Source organism: Fukomys damarensis, unplaced genomic scaffold, assembly GCF_012274545.1.
Source record: "Fukomys damarensis isolate Sample0158 unplaced genomic scaffold, DMR_v1.0_HiC HiC_scaffold_23, whole genome shotgun sequence".
NCBI lineage: Eukaryota > Metazoa > Chordata > Mammalia > Rodentia > Bathyergidae > Fukomys > Fukomys damarensis.
Genome location: NW_022900935.1, coordinates 38,433,840 through 38,450,844, shown reverse-complemented (window position 1 = coordinate 38,450,844; position 17,005 = coordinate 38,433,840). Strand labels below are relative to the sequence as shown.

At 51.8% G+C, this 17,005-nt stretch overlaps 1 protein-coding gene across 1 annotated transcript in view; it reads left to right on the top strand.

Annotated features, from left to right (window-relative positions):
• Positions 1–17,005, top strand: part of Tnfrsf8 (TNF receptor superfamily member 8) — a 47,360-nt gene that overhangs the window by 12,628 nt on the left and 17,727 nt on the right. Inside the window, exons 3-8 of the mRNA XM_019208040.2 lie at positions 7,060–7,179; positions 10,913–11,065; positions 13,141–13,231; positions 13,774–13,946; positions 15,888–16,007; positions 16,423–16,578. Coding sequence (XP_019063585.1) covers positions 7,060–7,179; positions 10,913–11,065; positions 13,141–13,231; positions 13,774–13,946; positions 15,888–16,007; positions 16,423–16,578 — 813 coding nt within the window. The remainder of the gene's footprint in view (positions 1–7,059; positions 7,180–10,912; positions 11,066–13,140; positions 13,232–13,773; positions 13,947–15,887; positions 16,008–16,422; positions 16,579–17,005) is intronic.

The window sequence follows — 17,005 nt, the reverse complement described above, 5'->3', positions numbered from 1 at the left end:
AGCTTGGGGAGGAAGACACCTAGAAGGAGAAGATAGACAGCTACCCTGCCGAGAACCGAGGCGGGGGGCTTCGGAGAGGGAGGTTAGCTTGGAGTTGGTAAGGGTGTGTGTGCGTCTCCTGTGGTAACGCAGTGACCGCAGAGTGAATGCTTCTGTGCACAGATGTTAGTGCACAGATGTATGTTTTTGAATGTTCTGAATAGGAGCCTTCCCCGAAGGTCGCAGCCCCCTCCCTCTTCTGTCTCCCCTGCGTTCTACTGGAGTGGGGAGGAACCGCTCTCTCTCTCTCTCTCTCTCTCTCTCTCTTTCTCTCGCTCTCTCTCGCCCTATCTCAGCTTCTGGGCTTCATGCACTTGGCTCTCTCGACTGTTAGCTGCCTCTCTCTGATAAGCCCTAATGCCACCTGTGCTATCTTGCATCTTTCCCCCCTTTTCTTTCTGGTTTTCTCTGCCTTTGTCCTTGAAGCTGTTCCTAGGGGAATTTCTCTAGTAAAGTTAGAAAAACCAGTGACGCTCTTATCCTATTTTCCCGCTGCATACAGACCCCCAATCCCTATACTTCCACCCATCCACCCACCCACCCATCCATTCATTGATCAACATGTTCTGAGCATTTCCTCTTCATCAGGTCCCATGCAGGACTGCACATACCACCTTGCCCTCACTAGTTCAGTCTCAGTACTACACAGATGGGAGACTTTTTTTATCTGCGTGTGAAAAAAGGATATCATACTTTCAAATCCCCAGAAGTAGGCTGTTAGGGGCTGAATTGTGTGTCCCCTGCATCAGTTCATTTGGTGAAGCCTCAACACTTCTGGGTGTCGCAGTAATTGGGGACAGCATCTTTCAAGAGGAAATTAGGATGTTGAATGTGGTGGCGCATGCCTATAATCCCAGCAGTCCGGAGGCTGAGGCAGGAGGATCGCTGTGAGTTCAAGGCCAGCCTGAACTACACAATTGGACCCTGTCTCAATAAACAAAAAAGGAAAAAAAAAAGAGGCAATTAGGCTAAAATGAGGCTGCTAGGTGGGCCCTAATCTGGTACAATGATGTCCTTATTAGAAGAGGAAATCTGGACACAGACACAGAGACGCGACCGTGTGAGGATACAGAGAGGAGAGGCAGGGAACTCAGTCTCAGAGAAAGCCAGCCCTCCCTTCATCAGGATTCCCGGACTTCAGGACCATGAGACAGTAAATCGCTGTTGTGTGTGGCACCCGGCCCGTGGGACTTTATAGCCTTGGTGCATTTTCTGTTGCTAGAGCTGAATACCACAGACTGGGTGATTCATAAGAGCAGAGGTTTATTTGACACATCGTTCTGGAGGTGGTGAGGTCCAAGAGTGAGGGGCTGGCATCTGGTGAGGGCCCTACAGGGCAACACAGAGCAAGGTTTCTAGCTAAAGTCTCTTCCACTTCTTAGAAAATCACAAATGTCGCCGTAGGCACCCCTTCCTGGCTCATCTGATCTGAGTGCGCTCCCGGGCCCCAGCTCCGACACACACACAGTTTGGAGGTGAAGTTTCCAACACACAGCCCTTTGGGCAACGCAGTCCGGCTACACCCTGGGCACAACAGCCCTACATACCGATAGTGACCGAGACAGTGATGAGGGGTTTCGCTGGGACCTGATCGCCTCCCAAAGTTTTCTCTACCCCGTCCACTGGAGATTGAGTTTCCATCAAGTGGACTTTGGCGACGTGCTCCTAGTCCCCTGTGTGTGTGACACTCTTCCCTCTGCCCTCCTGACCCCGGCCAAGCTTCCTGGCCCCACCGGGAGGGATACTTAACAAGCACCTTTCAGCCCCTTGCCTCTGCTCTGGTTACCCTGGTGAGGGCCTCGGTGGGGGCAGTTACCAAGCAGGCAGCCTGTGGGTGGAGAAGACCTTCCACCAGGACGGCTGCTGTAGCAGCTGTGGCATCTGGGGTGAGGCCACTTGGGGACGTGCCCTGGGGCCTGGGGGGGCTGGCCACTTGGAGTCATCAGGAGAGCCTTCCTGCAGGGGGTGGCTGTAGAGGAGCCCTGAGGGTGAGCAGGAGCTGCCCAGGCCGAGGCGGGGGTGGGGTGTGTGGGGCACGTTCAGGTTAGGGAGGCAGAACATGCAGAGACCTGGAGGTGAGCAAGGCAGCGGGCGGTGGGTTCCTCGGTCCAAAGCATAAACTCCGAGGGCTAGGAGGACAGGTGTGGGGCTGGTGGCTGGGTTGCTGGAAGGAGCAGCTCTCTGTGTGGACGTCCTGGGGCCAGAGCAGCTGGGACTGGGCTGCCTGGGACCCTGACCCCTGACGCTGAGCCAGAGGGTGAGAGGTGGTGCTGGGAAGGCAGGACAAGCTTGGAGAACATCTGAGAGCCGGGAAAGGGGTGTGAGCAGAGTGGACAGGGGCAGAGACCCTTGGGAACGAGTTCTAAAATCCCCTCCTCCAGCACTCTGGAGCCTCAGCCGCATGGTTTTGGAACACGAGAGGACGCACAGTGGGGAAGACCTGTCTGGAGAATGGGAAAAGAATGAGAAAGAAGTAGGTGAACCCCACGGTTCTGCTTCCTCTGTTCCAACGCCTGTGGCCTGGCTGTTCTTTACACAAGTCACACATGACCTCAGGGCCTTTGCACACGCAGTTCCTGCCGCCTGGAATGCTCCCATCCCAGCCCTCTGTGTGGCCATCACCTTCTGTCCTTCAGGTCTCTGTGAGTTCTCTCTTCCCACACCCCTGCCTCCTCATGGCTCTTGCTTGCTTCACTGTCCTCAAGATTTTTCCACAACACTGAAATCAACTTGCCAGTTGCCTTTGGTGCCAACTGCTCTCTCTCCCAGGCTGTAGTGGAAGATCCAGAGGGGCAGGGACTTGGCTTTCTTTGACCCCTAAATTGAGACCTGGGACGTAGGTGGTGGTCAGTGAATGAGCTCTATGAAAAAAGAATCCCACTACCAAGGTCACCACTCTGAGTCCAGTAGTATAGCTCCTGCAGCCCAAGGTGCCCAATGCCCACCCCAGAGCAGCCTCTGCTGCTGGGAGATTTAAAAAAAAAATTTTTTTTTTTTTTGAGTCAGGGTCTCTTTGTGTGGCCCAGGCTGGCCTTGAACTCATGGTGATCCTCCTGCCTCAGCCTCCTGAGTGCTGGGATTACAACAGAATCCCACTACCAAGGTCACCACTCTGAGTCCAGCAGTATAGCTCCTGCAGCCCAAGGTGCCCAGTGCCCACCCCAGAGCAGCCTCTGCTGCTGGGAGATTTAAAAAAAAAATTTTTTTTTTTTTGAGTCAGGGTCTCTTTGTGTAGCCCAGGCTGGCCTTGAACTCATGGTGATCCTCCTGCCTCAGCCTCCTGAGTGCTGGGATTACAGGTGTGCGCCACATACTCAGCTCTGACAGCTTTTGAAGGGAGCCAGGGGGCACCTGGGTGGGTGCAGATGATCCAGAACATTCCGGAGGAGATGGTGTTCAGCCTGCTAACTGGCTTCCCTGATGGAGGGGTTGCTGGGTGTATGTGCACATCAGTTCCACTAAAGACCTAGGTTCTGATCCCGGGAGCCACAAAAAGCCTTTGAAAGTCTCAGGGAAGGAGTTATCTCTCAGAAAGGCTCCGAGGGTCCTAGGCAAGGTCTGCACACCTGTAATCCGAGTGACTAGGGAGGCCAAGGCAAGAGGGTCGCACGTCCGAGGCCAGCCTGGGCAACTTACTCAGACTCCTCTTGAAATAAGAATGAAAAGGCTGTCTAGGACTGGGGATTTAGATCAGTGGTGTCACCGCCTTCCTCAGAAGTACAGAGTTCTGAGTTCGATCCCTGGTACCTCCCGCCCCGAAAATGCTGTCTCAAAATAAAAGAGATAGGCTGGGGATGGAGTTTAGTGCAAAAGCCTTAGGTTCGATCTCCAGAATCAATCAATCCAATTTTTTTTTAACCGGTACTGGGCATTGAACTCAGGACTTTGGGCTTGTGAGGCAGACACGGTGCCACTGTGCTAAAACCAAATACAATTTTTCAAAATGATGGGCCAGGGATTTAGCTCAGTGATGCCACCGCCAGCCTTGCAAGTGCAAGAGCCCGAGTTCAATCCCCAGTACCACCCCCCAAAACAGAAAAGGAACATGGCTTAGTGCTTCCTGGGGTCCATCCCCAATATTGGGATGGTGGTGGGGACACAACTGGGGGGACCGACTGAAGTTTTCTGAGCTGGAGAATGACAGCCATCAGGCTTGTAGTTTGTTTGTTTGTTTTGCTACCCGGGATCAAACTCAGGACCTTGCACTTTTGAGGCAGGTGGCAGCACCACTGAGCTAAATCCCCGGCCTCAGGCTTGTAGTTTTGAGAGAGGTCCTCGTGTGTTATTCTAGAAGAGGGCACTGCCATGCAGAATATATTTCAGAAGCCAGAGAACTTGAATGGATTCTTTTTTAAATTAGCTTCCAATTAAAACTCCCTTATGGCCAGGCAAGGCAATCAGGAGGCTGAGCTAGGAGAATCAAGTCTGAGGCCAGTCTGGGCTACTTAGTGAGTTCAAGACCAGCCTGAGCTACATAGCAAGACCCTACGTGGAAAAACAAAACAAGATTGTGTTGTTCCCTATGAATTCTTTTTATGATGAATTCAGGCAACAAAACAGCAGTAATTACTTTGTCATCAATAGAAATCACAGACATTCTCATATTTCAGTTGCAGCAGATATCACAAAATATTGTTTAAGCTTAACTCTACTGAATGAGGTTACAAGGAATCATATAGATTACTATTTCTTATTTTGTTTAATGCTTTAATAACCATATTCCAATAATTGTTGGCTTCCTCTGTAATCCTTTGTTTTTAGTTTATGTATTTTTGATTCTGGTGTCTAGAGCTTCCTTAGAACAACCAGGAGTAGAAAAACATTGGGTAGGGCTGGGGATTTTGCTCAGTGGGGCTGCTGCTGGCCTTGAAAGTGCAAGGTCCATCCCCAATATTGGGATGGTGGTGGGGACACAACTGGGGGGATCGACTGAAGTTTTCTGAGCTGGGAATGACAGCCATCAGGCTTGTAGTTTGTTTGTTTGTTTGTTTTGCTACCTGGGATCAAACTTAGGACCTTGCACTTTTGAGGCAGGTGGCAGCACCACTGAGCTAAATCCCCGGCCTCAGGCTTGTAGTTTTGAGAGAGGTCCTCGTGTGTTATTCTAGAAGAGGGCACTGCCATGCAGAATATATTTCAGAAGCCAGAGAACTTGAATGGATTCTTTTTTAAATTAGCTTCCAATTAAAACTCCCTTATGGCCAGGCAAGGCAATCAGGAGGCTGAGCTAGGAGAATCAAGTCTGAGGCCAGTCTGGGCTACTTAGTGAGTTCAAGACCAGCCTGAGCTACATAGCAAGACCCTACGTGGAAAAACGAAACAAGATTGTGTTGTTCCCTATGAATTCTTTTTATGATGAATTCAGGCAACAAAACAGCAGTAATTACTTTGTCATCAATAGAAATCACAGACATTCTCATATTTCAGTTGCAGCAGATATCACAAAATATTGTTTAAGCTTAACTCTACTGAATGAGGTTACAAGGAATCATATAGATTACTATTTCTTATTTTGTTTAATGCGTTAATAACCATATTCCAATAATTGTTGGCTTCCTCTGTAATCCTTTGTTTTTAGTTTATGTATTTGTGATTCTGGTGTCTAGAGCTTCCTTAGAACAACCAGGAATAGAAAAACATTGGGTAGGGCTGGGGATTTTGCTCAGTGGGGCTGCTGCTGGCCTTGAAAGTGCAAGGTCCTGAGTTCAATCCCTGTACCAAAAGCCAAACCAAACCAAACCAAGCCAAACCAAACACTGACAACATTGGGCAGCTCTAGATTTATAGATTAATTTGGTGATTGCAACTAAGAAGCCTAACTCTATTTGGGGCCAAGCAAGATATAAGAAAGAGAATGGGACCGGGAGTGGTAGTGCATGCCTGTAATCCCAGCACTTGGGAGGCTGAGGCAGGAGGATCACTGTGAGTTCCAGACCAGCCTGGACTACATAGTGAGTTCCAGGTCAGTCTCAACTACAGTGAGACCCTGTCTCAAAAAAAAAAGAAAAAAAAAAAAAGAAAGGAAGAAAGAAAGAAAGAGAATGGGCTTAATAACAGGGAAGTCCATGGGGCACCCTAAATTCAGGGTGTGAATGATGTTCTCAGGAATCGATTTTTCTCCAATTCTGCCCTCTGCGTTGCCTCCTTCTTGGGTAGGTCCTGTTCACACCCATACTCAGGCTGCGGGGGCCACATGGGGCCTTTCAAAGCAGGAGTTCTATAGTAAGCCAAAGTCTCTTTTCTGATTATGCTTGAGAAAACTCAGAGGTAGGGTCTGTCGGCTGGCATATGTGGGTCACATGGCCATGGGGAACTAATCAGAGCAGAGAGGAAGATGGAATTTTGTGATCTATTTGGGTCATGTTCCCATGCTGAACCAATCACAGTGGCGAAGAAGATGGAGTCCTCTGATTGGTCTGTTTGGGTCATGTGCCTGTGCTGAGCCAGTCACAGTGGTGAGGAAGATGGAGTCCTCTGATTGGTCTGTCTGGGTCACATTCTTATACTGTCTGTGTCAGCTCCTGTGTCTCCCATTCCCATACAATGGGAGGAGGGGATTGCTGGGTTATTTGCATCCCTCTTAGCCTAAATGGATCCCCAAGGTCTTTCACCTCTGGGGAGAAACAGGACTTGGCCAGAATGCTGACCCCCAATGCTCAGCTAGTGCTTGCTGGGTGCCAGGGACTGCTGTAGCACTTTACACGTATTTACCTTCAGGGTCCCTTTAATCCTTTCAACACCACTAAGAGATCGGTTGTATTAGCATGAATGAAGACACGGTAGTTAGTTAGCCAGGGCTACACAATTGGCAGCCGTGGAATCCCAGGCCCTATTCTCCCCCCAACTTGCGCTGGTTCCTATCTACCCGCATTTATCACATAAAAGTTGCACGGACATGTGGTGGAGGCTGGGGGGCGGGCAGGTGCAGGCAGAGCTGGGAGAGGCTTCCAGAGGGGTGGAAGAGGGGCAAAGACTTCACCAAGGTGGCCTGGCCTGGACCTCTTCTGCTTCTTTTTCCAGGGTCATTGCCGACACAGCCGTGTCCTCAGGGGCCTTCTGACTGCAGGGAGAAGCAGTGTGAGCCTGACCACTACCTGGACGAGAACGGCTACTGCACGGCCTGCGTAACCTGCTCCAGAGGTCAGGACCCTGTTTTCTCTCCACCGGCCTGAAGGGGACTCAGAGGAGAATCTGGGAGGTGGGGAGCATTGGGATTTGGCGCTTGAACTCTGAATTGGCTGCTGGCATTTCAGTTCACCTGTCTGGATTTGTGAATCGGTATCACCAGTGATCTTTTGCATCCGTACTTTTCAGAGAGACTTGGCGTGTTCCCCGAAAGGGCGGATTCACATTTGCAGAATTTAATCTTTGCAACGGCCTTAGGGAGAACGCTTTTCTCCTCTCCTGCCTCGCGGTGAAGGATCTGAGGACTAGTGAGGCGAAGGGCCTTTCCAGAGTTGCAAAACTTGGGTAACTGTTAGTGCTTGAGTCTAAGCGGATGGCTGGGCACCAAGGTTGCGTCTTTTCCTCATTGCTTTCAGAAAACCTCAGTAAGCACTTTCACGGTAACTTCTTACTATATGGTCTGGTGTTGGGTTGTGTGTGTGTGTGAGGGGGGTGTGTGGGTGTGTGTACATAGGTGGGGAAATTTGTTGCGATCTTATAGCTAATGATCACATTTAAAAATTTGTGTTCAGTATTTTATTTATTTATTTATCTATATTCTTAGAGATAAGGCCTTGCTCTTTAGTCCATGCTGGGCTTGAGCTCACCTTTCTGCTTCAGTCTCCGAAGTGCTGGGATTACAGGCATGTGCCACCACGCCCGGCTTCAATATGTTTTTTAAAATGTGTATTGTTTGTTGCATACAAAGTTCTCTGGATATCTAGTCAATCAGTCTTGTGAATTATGTTACTTAAAGAAGAAGGCTGGGCTTGAACTCACCATTCTGCTTCAGTCTCCGAAGTGCTGGGATTACAGGCATGTGCCACCAAGCCCGGCTTCAATATGTTTTTTAAAATGTGTATTGTTTGTTGCATACAAAGTTCTCTGGATATCTAGTCAATCAGTCTTGTGAATTATGTTACTTAAAGAAGATATATTCTTTTTGTGAGGGGGGTACTGGAGATCGAACTCAGGACCTTGTGCTTGCAAGGCAGGTGGTGGAACCACTGAGGTAAATCCCCGGCCCAATAAAGTATATTCTTATTCATTTTTATAATCTTTAGTTGTTGATTCCTGAGAGAGGTGTGTTCAAAGCTTGCCTTCCAAAATGCTTTTCATCCATTAGGTCTTCATTGCGTTCTTCTAATTGTCTTTTATATATGTCAGAGCTATGTTGTTAGGTACATAGGTGTTCATGTATATCACGTCTGCTGGGTGGGTTGAACCTTTTATCTGCATGAGTTATATCTCTTTGTTCCTTATAGTTTCCTTTCCCTTAATTTTAATGTTGTTTGATAGCAACAGTGCCATTTCCTTCTTTATACACTAGCATTCCTCTGCCATATCTTGCAATAGTTTGAAAGTAATGACTGTATTTTATTAGATGAAAATTACATATGTTAACCACGAGACATTCAAGTGATACGGCCCATCTTGAGCACTGTGTGAGTCCTTCCTTTCCCTCTTCCTGACCTGCATCATGAAGAGCCACTGTCTTGCTCTCTGTAAGTCACAGTGAACTGCATTCAGTGCAGTCCTGGGTCTGCCTCTCTCCAGCCTCACAGCACCTTGCAGTTGGTTCTTTTATGCTTGGGTTTTCCCTGCTCAGTGTATATATTCTACAAGAGGCCATCAAAATACAGCGAATGTTTATATTTAAAAAAAAATTACAGCCTAGTATGTTGGCACTCGCCTGTAATCCCAGCACTCGGGAGGCTGAGGCAGGAGGATTGCTGTGAGTTTGAGACCAGCCTGGGCTACATAGTGAGTTCCAGGTCAGTCTCAACTACACAGTGAGACCCTGTGTCAAAAAAACCGAGAAAAACAAAACGAAAAAACCCCCAAAAAATTATAGTAAAAAAAATCCTGCTGGATGCTTGGTCACTTGCACTTTCTGGCCATCACAAATGGTGCTGCCAGGAACATTCACAGCAAAGTCCTAGGGTGACCAAGATTCTCAGTGCTCTTGGGCAGATGCTTTGTCTTGGTGAGTGTTTTATCTTCCCACCAGTGGGTATCTGAGGACCCCAATTTCCCTGCATTTCTGTTGAGCCAACTTTCCATCACCATGACAAAGTACCCAAAATAATCAACCTACATCAGGAAAGGTTGTTTGGCCTCACAGTTGCCGTCCACAGCCCCACAGCCCCTTGGCCTCACAGCTCTGGGCCTGTATATCACGGCCGTTGTGCGTGGTGGGGGTCCTGCTTCCATCATGGCAGCTGGGAAGCAGAGGGAGAAACAGGAAGGGGCTGGGTTCCCGTGACCTAACTTCCTTTCTGTAGGCCCTACGTCCCACCCTATGTCCTACCACACGTGGCCTTCCACACGTGGGCCTTTGGTTATCCAAGATCTGAACCCTAGCACTTGCCAGCACTTGTTATTGTCTGTCTTTTACAAGGTGCTGTCACATGGGAGTTTCGGTTTGCATTTCCCTTCTGGCTAAAGATGTTGAACGTTTTTACGTTGTCATGCATTTACTGGCCACTGGTGTATCTGGAGAAATGCCTGACCAATCCCTGTCTTTAAAAAAAAAAGAATGGACTTTTGTAAGAGCAGCTTTAGTCTATACAAAAATTGAACAGAAAGTAGAGCGGTCCCATGTAACTCTAATACCCAGTTTCCTGTTGTTCATGTTTTGTATCAGTGGGGTATGTTTGTTACCAGTCAAGGTTAATATGTTATTTGTTTTTTTGGCTTTTTTTTTTTTTGGTACTGGGGATCGAACTTGGGTCCTGGCGCTTCTGAGTCAGGCTCCGGAACCACTGAGCTAAATCCCCAGCCCAAGGTTAATATGTTTTAATTAAACTCCCTCCTTCACATTAGGATGTACTCACAGTGTTATGCATTTGGTTTTTGTTTTGTGGGGCAGTTTGTGAATGTGTGTGTGTGTTTGTGTGTGTGTGTGTGCGTGTGCAGGGGTGTACTGGGGACCAAACCCAAGACCTCTCTACCACTGAGCTATATGTCTTGCCTTTTTCAAACATTTTTATAATTTTGACACAGGGTCTTGTTAAGTTGCTGAAGCTGGTCTTGAACTTGGAACCCTTCTGCCTCAGCCTCCGGAATAGCTGGGATTACAGTGGGTGCCACCACACCCAGCTTCCTTCTGTGTGTGACAGTCAGAGAAAGAAGTGTGTCCGCCATCACGGCGTCATACAGCACAGTCCCACTGCTCTACAATTTGTCCCCCACGTGTTCGTCCCCCCGTCTGCCCTCACCCTGGCCACCCCTGGCCACTTCACTGTGGAGTGTTAGAGTGTCACCTTGTCCAGAATGTCCCTGGAATCCCAGCGAGTCTCTTTTTCTGGCTGGTTTCCCATGTCTCTTTTGCCCATTTTGTTTGTTTGTTTGCTTTTGTTTTTGAGACGGGTCTCACCATGTAGCACAGGCTGGCCTTGAGCTCATGGCAATCCTGAGTGCTGGCGTACAAGCAGAAAGGTTACTTTTGGCTTGAGGGTTCAGAGGTTTTGCCCCTTTTTAAATTGCTCACTTACTTATATTTGCCACCCCTTTCTGGTCACCAAGGATGTGAACAGACCCCACCAGCCTTCCGGCTTCAGGTGTGGAGCAGCCAAAACGGGGAGGGGGCTAGAGGGGTGTCACCAGCTGAGACGAGCAGGGTCTCAGCTCCCAACTGGACCTGTCCCCGAGTCCCCCGGAACCCTCACCCTCCGTCGCCCCCCATGACCCTCCCTGTGTCCCCCAGACGACCTCGTGGAGAAGGCGCCGTGCACCCGGACCTCCTCCCGCGTGTGCCAGTGCCGGCCCGGCATGTTCTGTGCCACCTCCGCTGCGAACTCCTGTGCCCGCTGCTTCCCCCACTCTCCCTGTCCCAAGGGGATGGTGCTCATGGCCCCAGGTGAGTGTGCCCACAGCCCTCTGCTGCTGTGCTGGGAGCTTCCCGAGGGATGGGGCTTTTCCTGCCCTGGAGACAGGCGCTGGGGTTAGAGAGCAGCAGTGAGAACAGCTGCAGGCTGGGGATGAACTCAGCCCTGTGTGCCCCTTCCCTCTGCTGTGTGACCTCAGGCAACTGCCTTACCCTCTCTGTGGGCAGGCAACCCTCCCGCCGCAGACCTCAGTGGGTGGCTTGGGGCCCTTCAGCAGGGTGCTGTAGGGAGATGGGGGTTTGGGGAGTCACAGCCCCTCAGGGTGCAAGGACAGGGTGAGATAGGGTCAGGGGAGCCGCGACCCCTCTCCCAGCACGCTCCCCCCACCTGCCGCACACATGGGGGACGTTGTTCTCTTGCCCCTTGCCCCTGCCCCTTCGCCTCTCCGTGCCTGCCCTCCCCCCAAAGCCAGCCTGGCCTCAGGGGGACAGCGCCACCCCAACCAGATGTGCTCCTGTCATCCTTCGGCCGTGCAGGAACACATACCCCCCTAAAGCCCCTCAATGTCTTCCCTGATCTCATGAAAGGGACTCAGTCCTTTGGCAAAGGGGCACAGGCTTCATGGAGGACACCCCCGCCCCCGGCTCTGCATCTGGGACCCTGAAGCAAAGAGCAAACACCCGCCCGCACCACCAAGCCCTCCCTCAGGTTCCCCGGCCCCAGCCTCTAACCCTGTCCTCACCTCGCAGTCCCTAACGTCCAGGCTTTTATCCGCTCTTGGGAGGCGGCGGAAAGGGCGTCCTCCCATCTTCCCAGACCGCAGCCTCTGGGTGGCCGCCCCTCCTCCCCGCTCACCTGGTCACCCCACAGCAGGGCAGGTGGAGTGGGAAGGGCCATGTCCGGACCTCAGTCTCCCCACTGTCGAATGAGGGAGTGTAACCTGAAGTCCCTAGGGGCCTTTCCCGCTCAGAATCTCTCCCTCTCTGAAAAACTGCCCGGGTCCACTTGGTCCAGCCTGGGCCAGCAGCGCCTTTCTGAGTGTGGTTGCTGGAGTGCTGTTCCAATCTCTGCCACATAGTGGCGCCAGAGGCCTCATTTTAATACGTCGCCGAGGAACTGGGCTTCAAAGACCTCAATGCCAGAAGGAATATAAGGCATCATGGTAGCTATTGTCATGACTACCCACCAACATAGCATTATCGATATATATTCACTTGTTTTATTACCTATTTGTTTAGGCTTTTTCAGACATGGTCCCAGTAGGTATTCCAGGCTGGCCTTGAACTATGTATTCCAGGCTGGCCTTGAATTTGTGACAGTCCTCCTGCCTCAGCCTCCTGAGTGCTGGGATTACAGGTGTGCGCCACCACACCCAGCTTTTTTACCTTTCAAAATGTGGGTTTCAAGCTGGCTCCCATGGTTCCCATCACATCTTCTGGATAGCGCCACTAGGCAGGTTTCCGAGCTCGGCTGTGGGACCCCGTCAGGGTTCTGGGGCCCCCTGGACTCTCCCGGGACTGTGGTTCCCCAGGAGTGAATAAAGTGGGAAGTGATTTCTGCTTCCGGTTCACCTTGCAACAAAGACCCCTGCTAAGAGCCTCCACTGAGGTCTCCCGGAATGTCCCATGTTCAGAGAGGCTGTGTCACTCCCCTCCACAGATGCCGGGCCAGGGCTGTTTCTCCCCGGAATCGCTACCTGGCCAGGTGCACCCGGGTCAGGGTAGAGACGGAGGGGAAACCTGGACCCTTGGTGGGCAGTCTGACTCCCTCTGCTCCTCCCCAGTGCTCCTCGGGGCTCTTTGAGTTGTGACAGTCTGGGGCATATGTAACCAAAACGTCTGGGGTCGGCTCTGAGCGACTTCCTTTCCATCTCTCATGTCCACTCCGGCGGCCAGGTTCATCAGCGAGGCCCTGAGACTGTGTCTGAGGCCTGGTGCCAGGCTGCTGGCCCTGAGGGAGGGGCCCGTTGGGGAGGCTGAGGCAGTCTGGCTCCAGGGTGACTCCCGGGAAGGGGTCTCCACCAGCCTGGGCCCCTGCTGGGGGGGTCCTGTTTCTGGAGTCTCTGGGCTCCTGTGTCTACCCTGAAGCCATTGCTGTCGCCCTGCAGGCACAGCCGAGAAGGACACGGTCTGTGGCCAGCCTTCCCCGGGGACCAGCCTTGCCTGTGCCAGCCCTGAGGCCTGCAGGACACCTGCCAGGTGACGGCCAGCCCTCCCCTGCCTCCCCTCCAGGTGACCTTGGGGCGAGGCTGTCCTACCTCCCAAGGCCAGGCATTGGGACCCCTGCCATGCCCACAAGTCCCCTGCCTGCCAGTGCCCATTCCCGCCTTTCGCCCAGGGACACCCAGAAGCTGAACAGCACAGCCCTTCCTCCTGGAAGGAGCCTGAGGGAGGAGTCTGAGGATCCCTTCTCTCCCTGTCTTGGTTTTTTTGTTTTTATTTTTTATTTTTTGGTGGAGCTGATTTGTAAAGCCAGGGCCAGCACACGGAGCTATATCCCTAGCCCTTAAACAAATGTTTTTTTAAAATTTTGAGACAGGATCTCACTGAGTTGCTTAATTGCCAAGGCTGGGTTTGAACGTGCAATCCTCCTGCCTCAGCCTCCCGGAGTGCTGGGATTACAGGCCTGAGCCACCAAGTCTGGCCATGGGGATCCCTTCTCTGTCGACACTGTGACCCCTGACCTCGACCTCCCTGCTGCGTCAGGACGTCATCAGGCCCCTGTCTGGCTTCTTCTCCAGCGGTTCCACCCACCAGGCCAAGCCAACGGTGATGTCCTGGGCCAGTGCCGATGCCAGGACCCGACCCCTAGGAGGAGACGCGCCCCTCCAGCTGGAAGACGCTTCCCGATCGCGACCCACGGGGTTTCCAGAGTCCCCCTTTTCCACAGCAGAGGAGCCAGGTGCAGACCCAGGTGACCTTCCGTTCCTTTATTAGGAAGACTTCCGGTTCTGGGTGGCGCCTCTGCCCTGCGGCTGCGTCCAGGCCTGCGCTCCCTCCCGGGTGGCCGCTCGCTTCCTGCCAGGTGCTGCTGCCCCCACGCAGGTGCTGCTGCCCCCACGCGGCCTCTGCAGCACCCCGGTGGGGATGGTGTGCGGCACCAGCGCTGGCCCTGTTCCGCGCTGCAAGCCCTTTCCTCCGTTGGTGGAGTTGGTTCAGTTATTTTCTGGGATCTTTATTGCTTTTCTGTTCATTTTTAGGACCTGCTGTCCTCACTAAATTTTAGGCAGTGGCCCGGGTATTTAGCTCAGTGGCACTGCGCAGGCAAGGTCCTGAGCTCAATTTTTGGTGTGCGGGGCACGAGGGGAATGCCGGGCGTGCGGCGCATGCCTGTAATCCCAGCACTTGGGAGGCTGAGGTAGGAGGCTTGCCACAGGTTTGAGGCCAGCCTCGTCTACATAGTGAGTTCAGGGCCAGCCTGAACTACAAAGGGAGACCCTGCCTCAAAAAAACCCAAAAACAAAACAAAAAATTTTAGGCAGTGGTCTTAGTTTTGTTTTGTTTAATTATCTAGGGCTTTCTCACCTAGCTACAATCCTGGCCTCCATTTTTATAAAGGTTTTATTTTATTTTATTTATATATTTATTTATTTTGTTTTTTTTGAGACAGAGCTTCGTAGTGTAGCTCAGGCTGGCCGTGACCTCACTGTGTAGCCCAGGCTGGCCTTCAACTCAAAAACTTCTCCCTGCCTCAGCCACCCAAGTGCTGGGGTTACAGCTGTGCAGCCCCACGCCTGGCTTTAATTTTTTGAGACAGGCTTTTGCTGCATCACCACGTTTCCAAGGCTGGGCCTGAATTTGTGACTCTCCTGCCTCAGCCTCCCGGAACACTGGAATTAAAGTGGTCATATTTCAAATTGCTTGCATGGGTGTCCGGTTGGATCACAGTCATTTCCTCCTGTGTTTCCTATGCCTTCTTTGTGGAAGATCAAGGATCTCCATGTTTATGGAGTCGATTCTGGATCTGCTTCTCCAATTCCTCCAGGGCCCTGCTGGGGTCCTGGCTGGGGCTGCCTCAAATCTTTAGGTGTGGGGAGGAGCTATGCTGCATCTCCCGGGCCCCCTCCACTCCCTCAGTAATGTTCTTTGCTCTGGGAATAGGACTTTACATCCCCGGCTCAGATTTCTGGGCATCTGAGGCTTCTTTTTTGTTTGTTTGTTTGTTTTTGTTTTTGTTTTTGTTTTGAGACAGGGTCTCACTATGTAGTCGAGACTGACCTGGAACTCACTATGTAGCCCAGGCTGGTCTCGAACTCAGTGATCCTCCTGCCTCAGCCTCCCAAGTGCTAGTGCTAGAATTACAGGTGTGCATGCACCACCACGCCCGGCTGAGGTTTCTGATCGTGACATATGTGTTGCTTTTCAGCATTTCATGCTCTTAGTTTTTGTTGAGGATGTTTTTTTGTTTGTTTGGTTTTTGTTCTCTTTTTTTGTTTGTTTGTTTGTTTTTGGTTTATAGAGACAATGTCTCACTATGTAGTTGAGACTGACCTGAAACTCACTATGTAGCCTAGGCTAGTCTAGAATTTACAGAGATCCTCCTGCCTCAGCCTCTCGAGTGCTGGGATTATAGGCGTGTGCCACCATGCCTGTCAGTGTGGCTTCAAATCATTAGAAATTGCCAATATTTGACTGTTTTTGACTTAAAAAACTGGTGATTTCATATGATCCAAACTGACATGTAGAAAGGCAGTGGATTTGGGGGTAGCCACTGCCTGGGTCTGGAGCAGGGACGCCACCTGGCGGTGGCTTGGAGGCAGGGGTGGGAGGCCAGGGTGCTGTTCTGTATGGCTTTGGGCCGTCCCCTCCCTCCTGAGCCTCTGCCCTCTCTCAGCTGTTCTTCCTCCGTCCCCAGGGGCGGCTCTCTCTCAGGAGTGTCTGCAGGGCTCTGCTGACTGCAGGAGGAAGCAGTGTCAGCTTGACCACTACCTGGACGTGGACAGCCGTTGCACGGCCTGCGTGAGCTGTGTGCGAGGTGAGCTCTCGGCCAAGAACCCGGGGGGGCGGTGAAGCTGGCTTTGGTTTGAGCTGCTCAGCCTCCCGAGCCTCAGCTTACCTGTCTGGCATTGTTTTTTTGTTTGTTTGTTTTTTTTGAGAGAGAGAGTCTCACTGTATAGCCCAGGCTGGCCTTGAACTTGCAGCGATCCTCCTGCCTCAGCCTCCTGAGTGCTGGGGTTACAGGCGTGCGCCACCAGGCCCAGCTAGAATGCGCCCCCTTTCTGTCCATCTCCTTTCATTCAGTGTAGTTACCCTAAGCGTGCTGGGAGAGCTTCCCCACAGAAGCCGAGTGAGCCCTTATTTTCTGTGGGTGACTGGGCAGAGGTCCCCTGTCCTCCTGGGGGCTCTCTGGACCTGCCCTTGCTCCCCGTGGCCACCTCTGTGTCCCCCAGATGACCTCGTGGAGAAGGCGCCCTGCACCTGGAACTCCTCCCGCGTGTGCCAGTGCCGGCCCGGCATGTTCTGTGCCACCTCCACCGCCAACTCCTGTGCCCGGTGTGTTGCCTGCCCCGTCTGTGCCCCAGGGACAGCGGTGACCAGACTGCGGGGTGAGCTGGCCCCGTCCCTGCTGCCGAACCCTCCCCACCCCACCCCGGTTCCCACCACAGCTTGGCCACCACTGAGCTCGGCTTCCTCTTGGGGTGTTTTGCCCCAGAGAATGGAAGGAAATCCAGACTGGGCCTGTTGTAGGAGGCTTTGATGATTTGAAACTTTCTGGTTTGGTTGGGTGGCTCCGGTCCTGACTGGCTTGCATGTCTGTTACTGCCTTAGATAGATGAAGCTTTTAAAAGAGGGGTTTTGCTGTATAGCTCAGGCCAGACTCAAACTTGTGGCAATCCTCCTGCCTCAGCCTCCAGATGGCTGGGATCAGAGGTGCGTGTTGCCACATGAGTACTGCAGTCCTTTAGAAAGCTATTTGAAGATATGACACCACTAAATGAGGTGACAAAAAAAAAAAAAAAAAAAAGGAGGGAG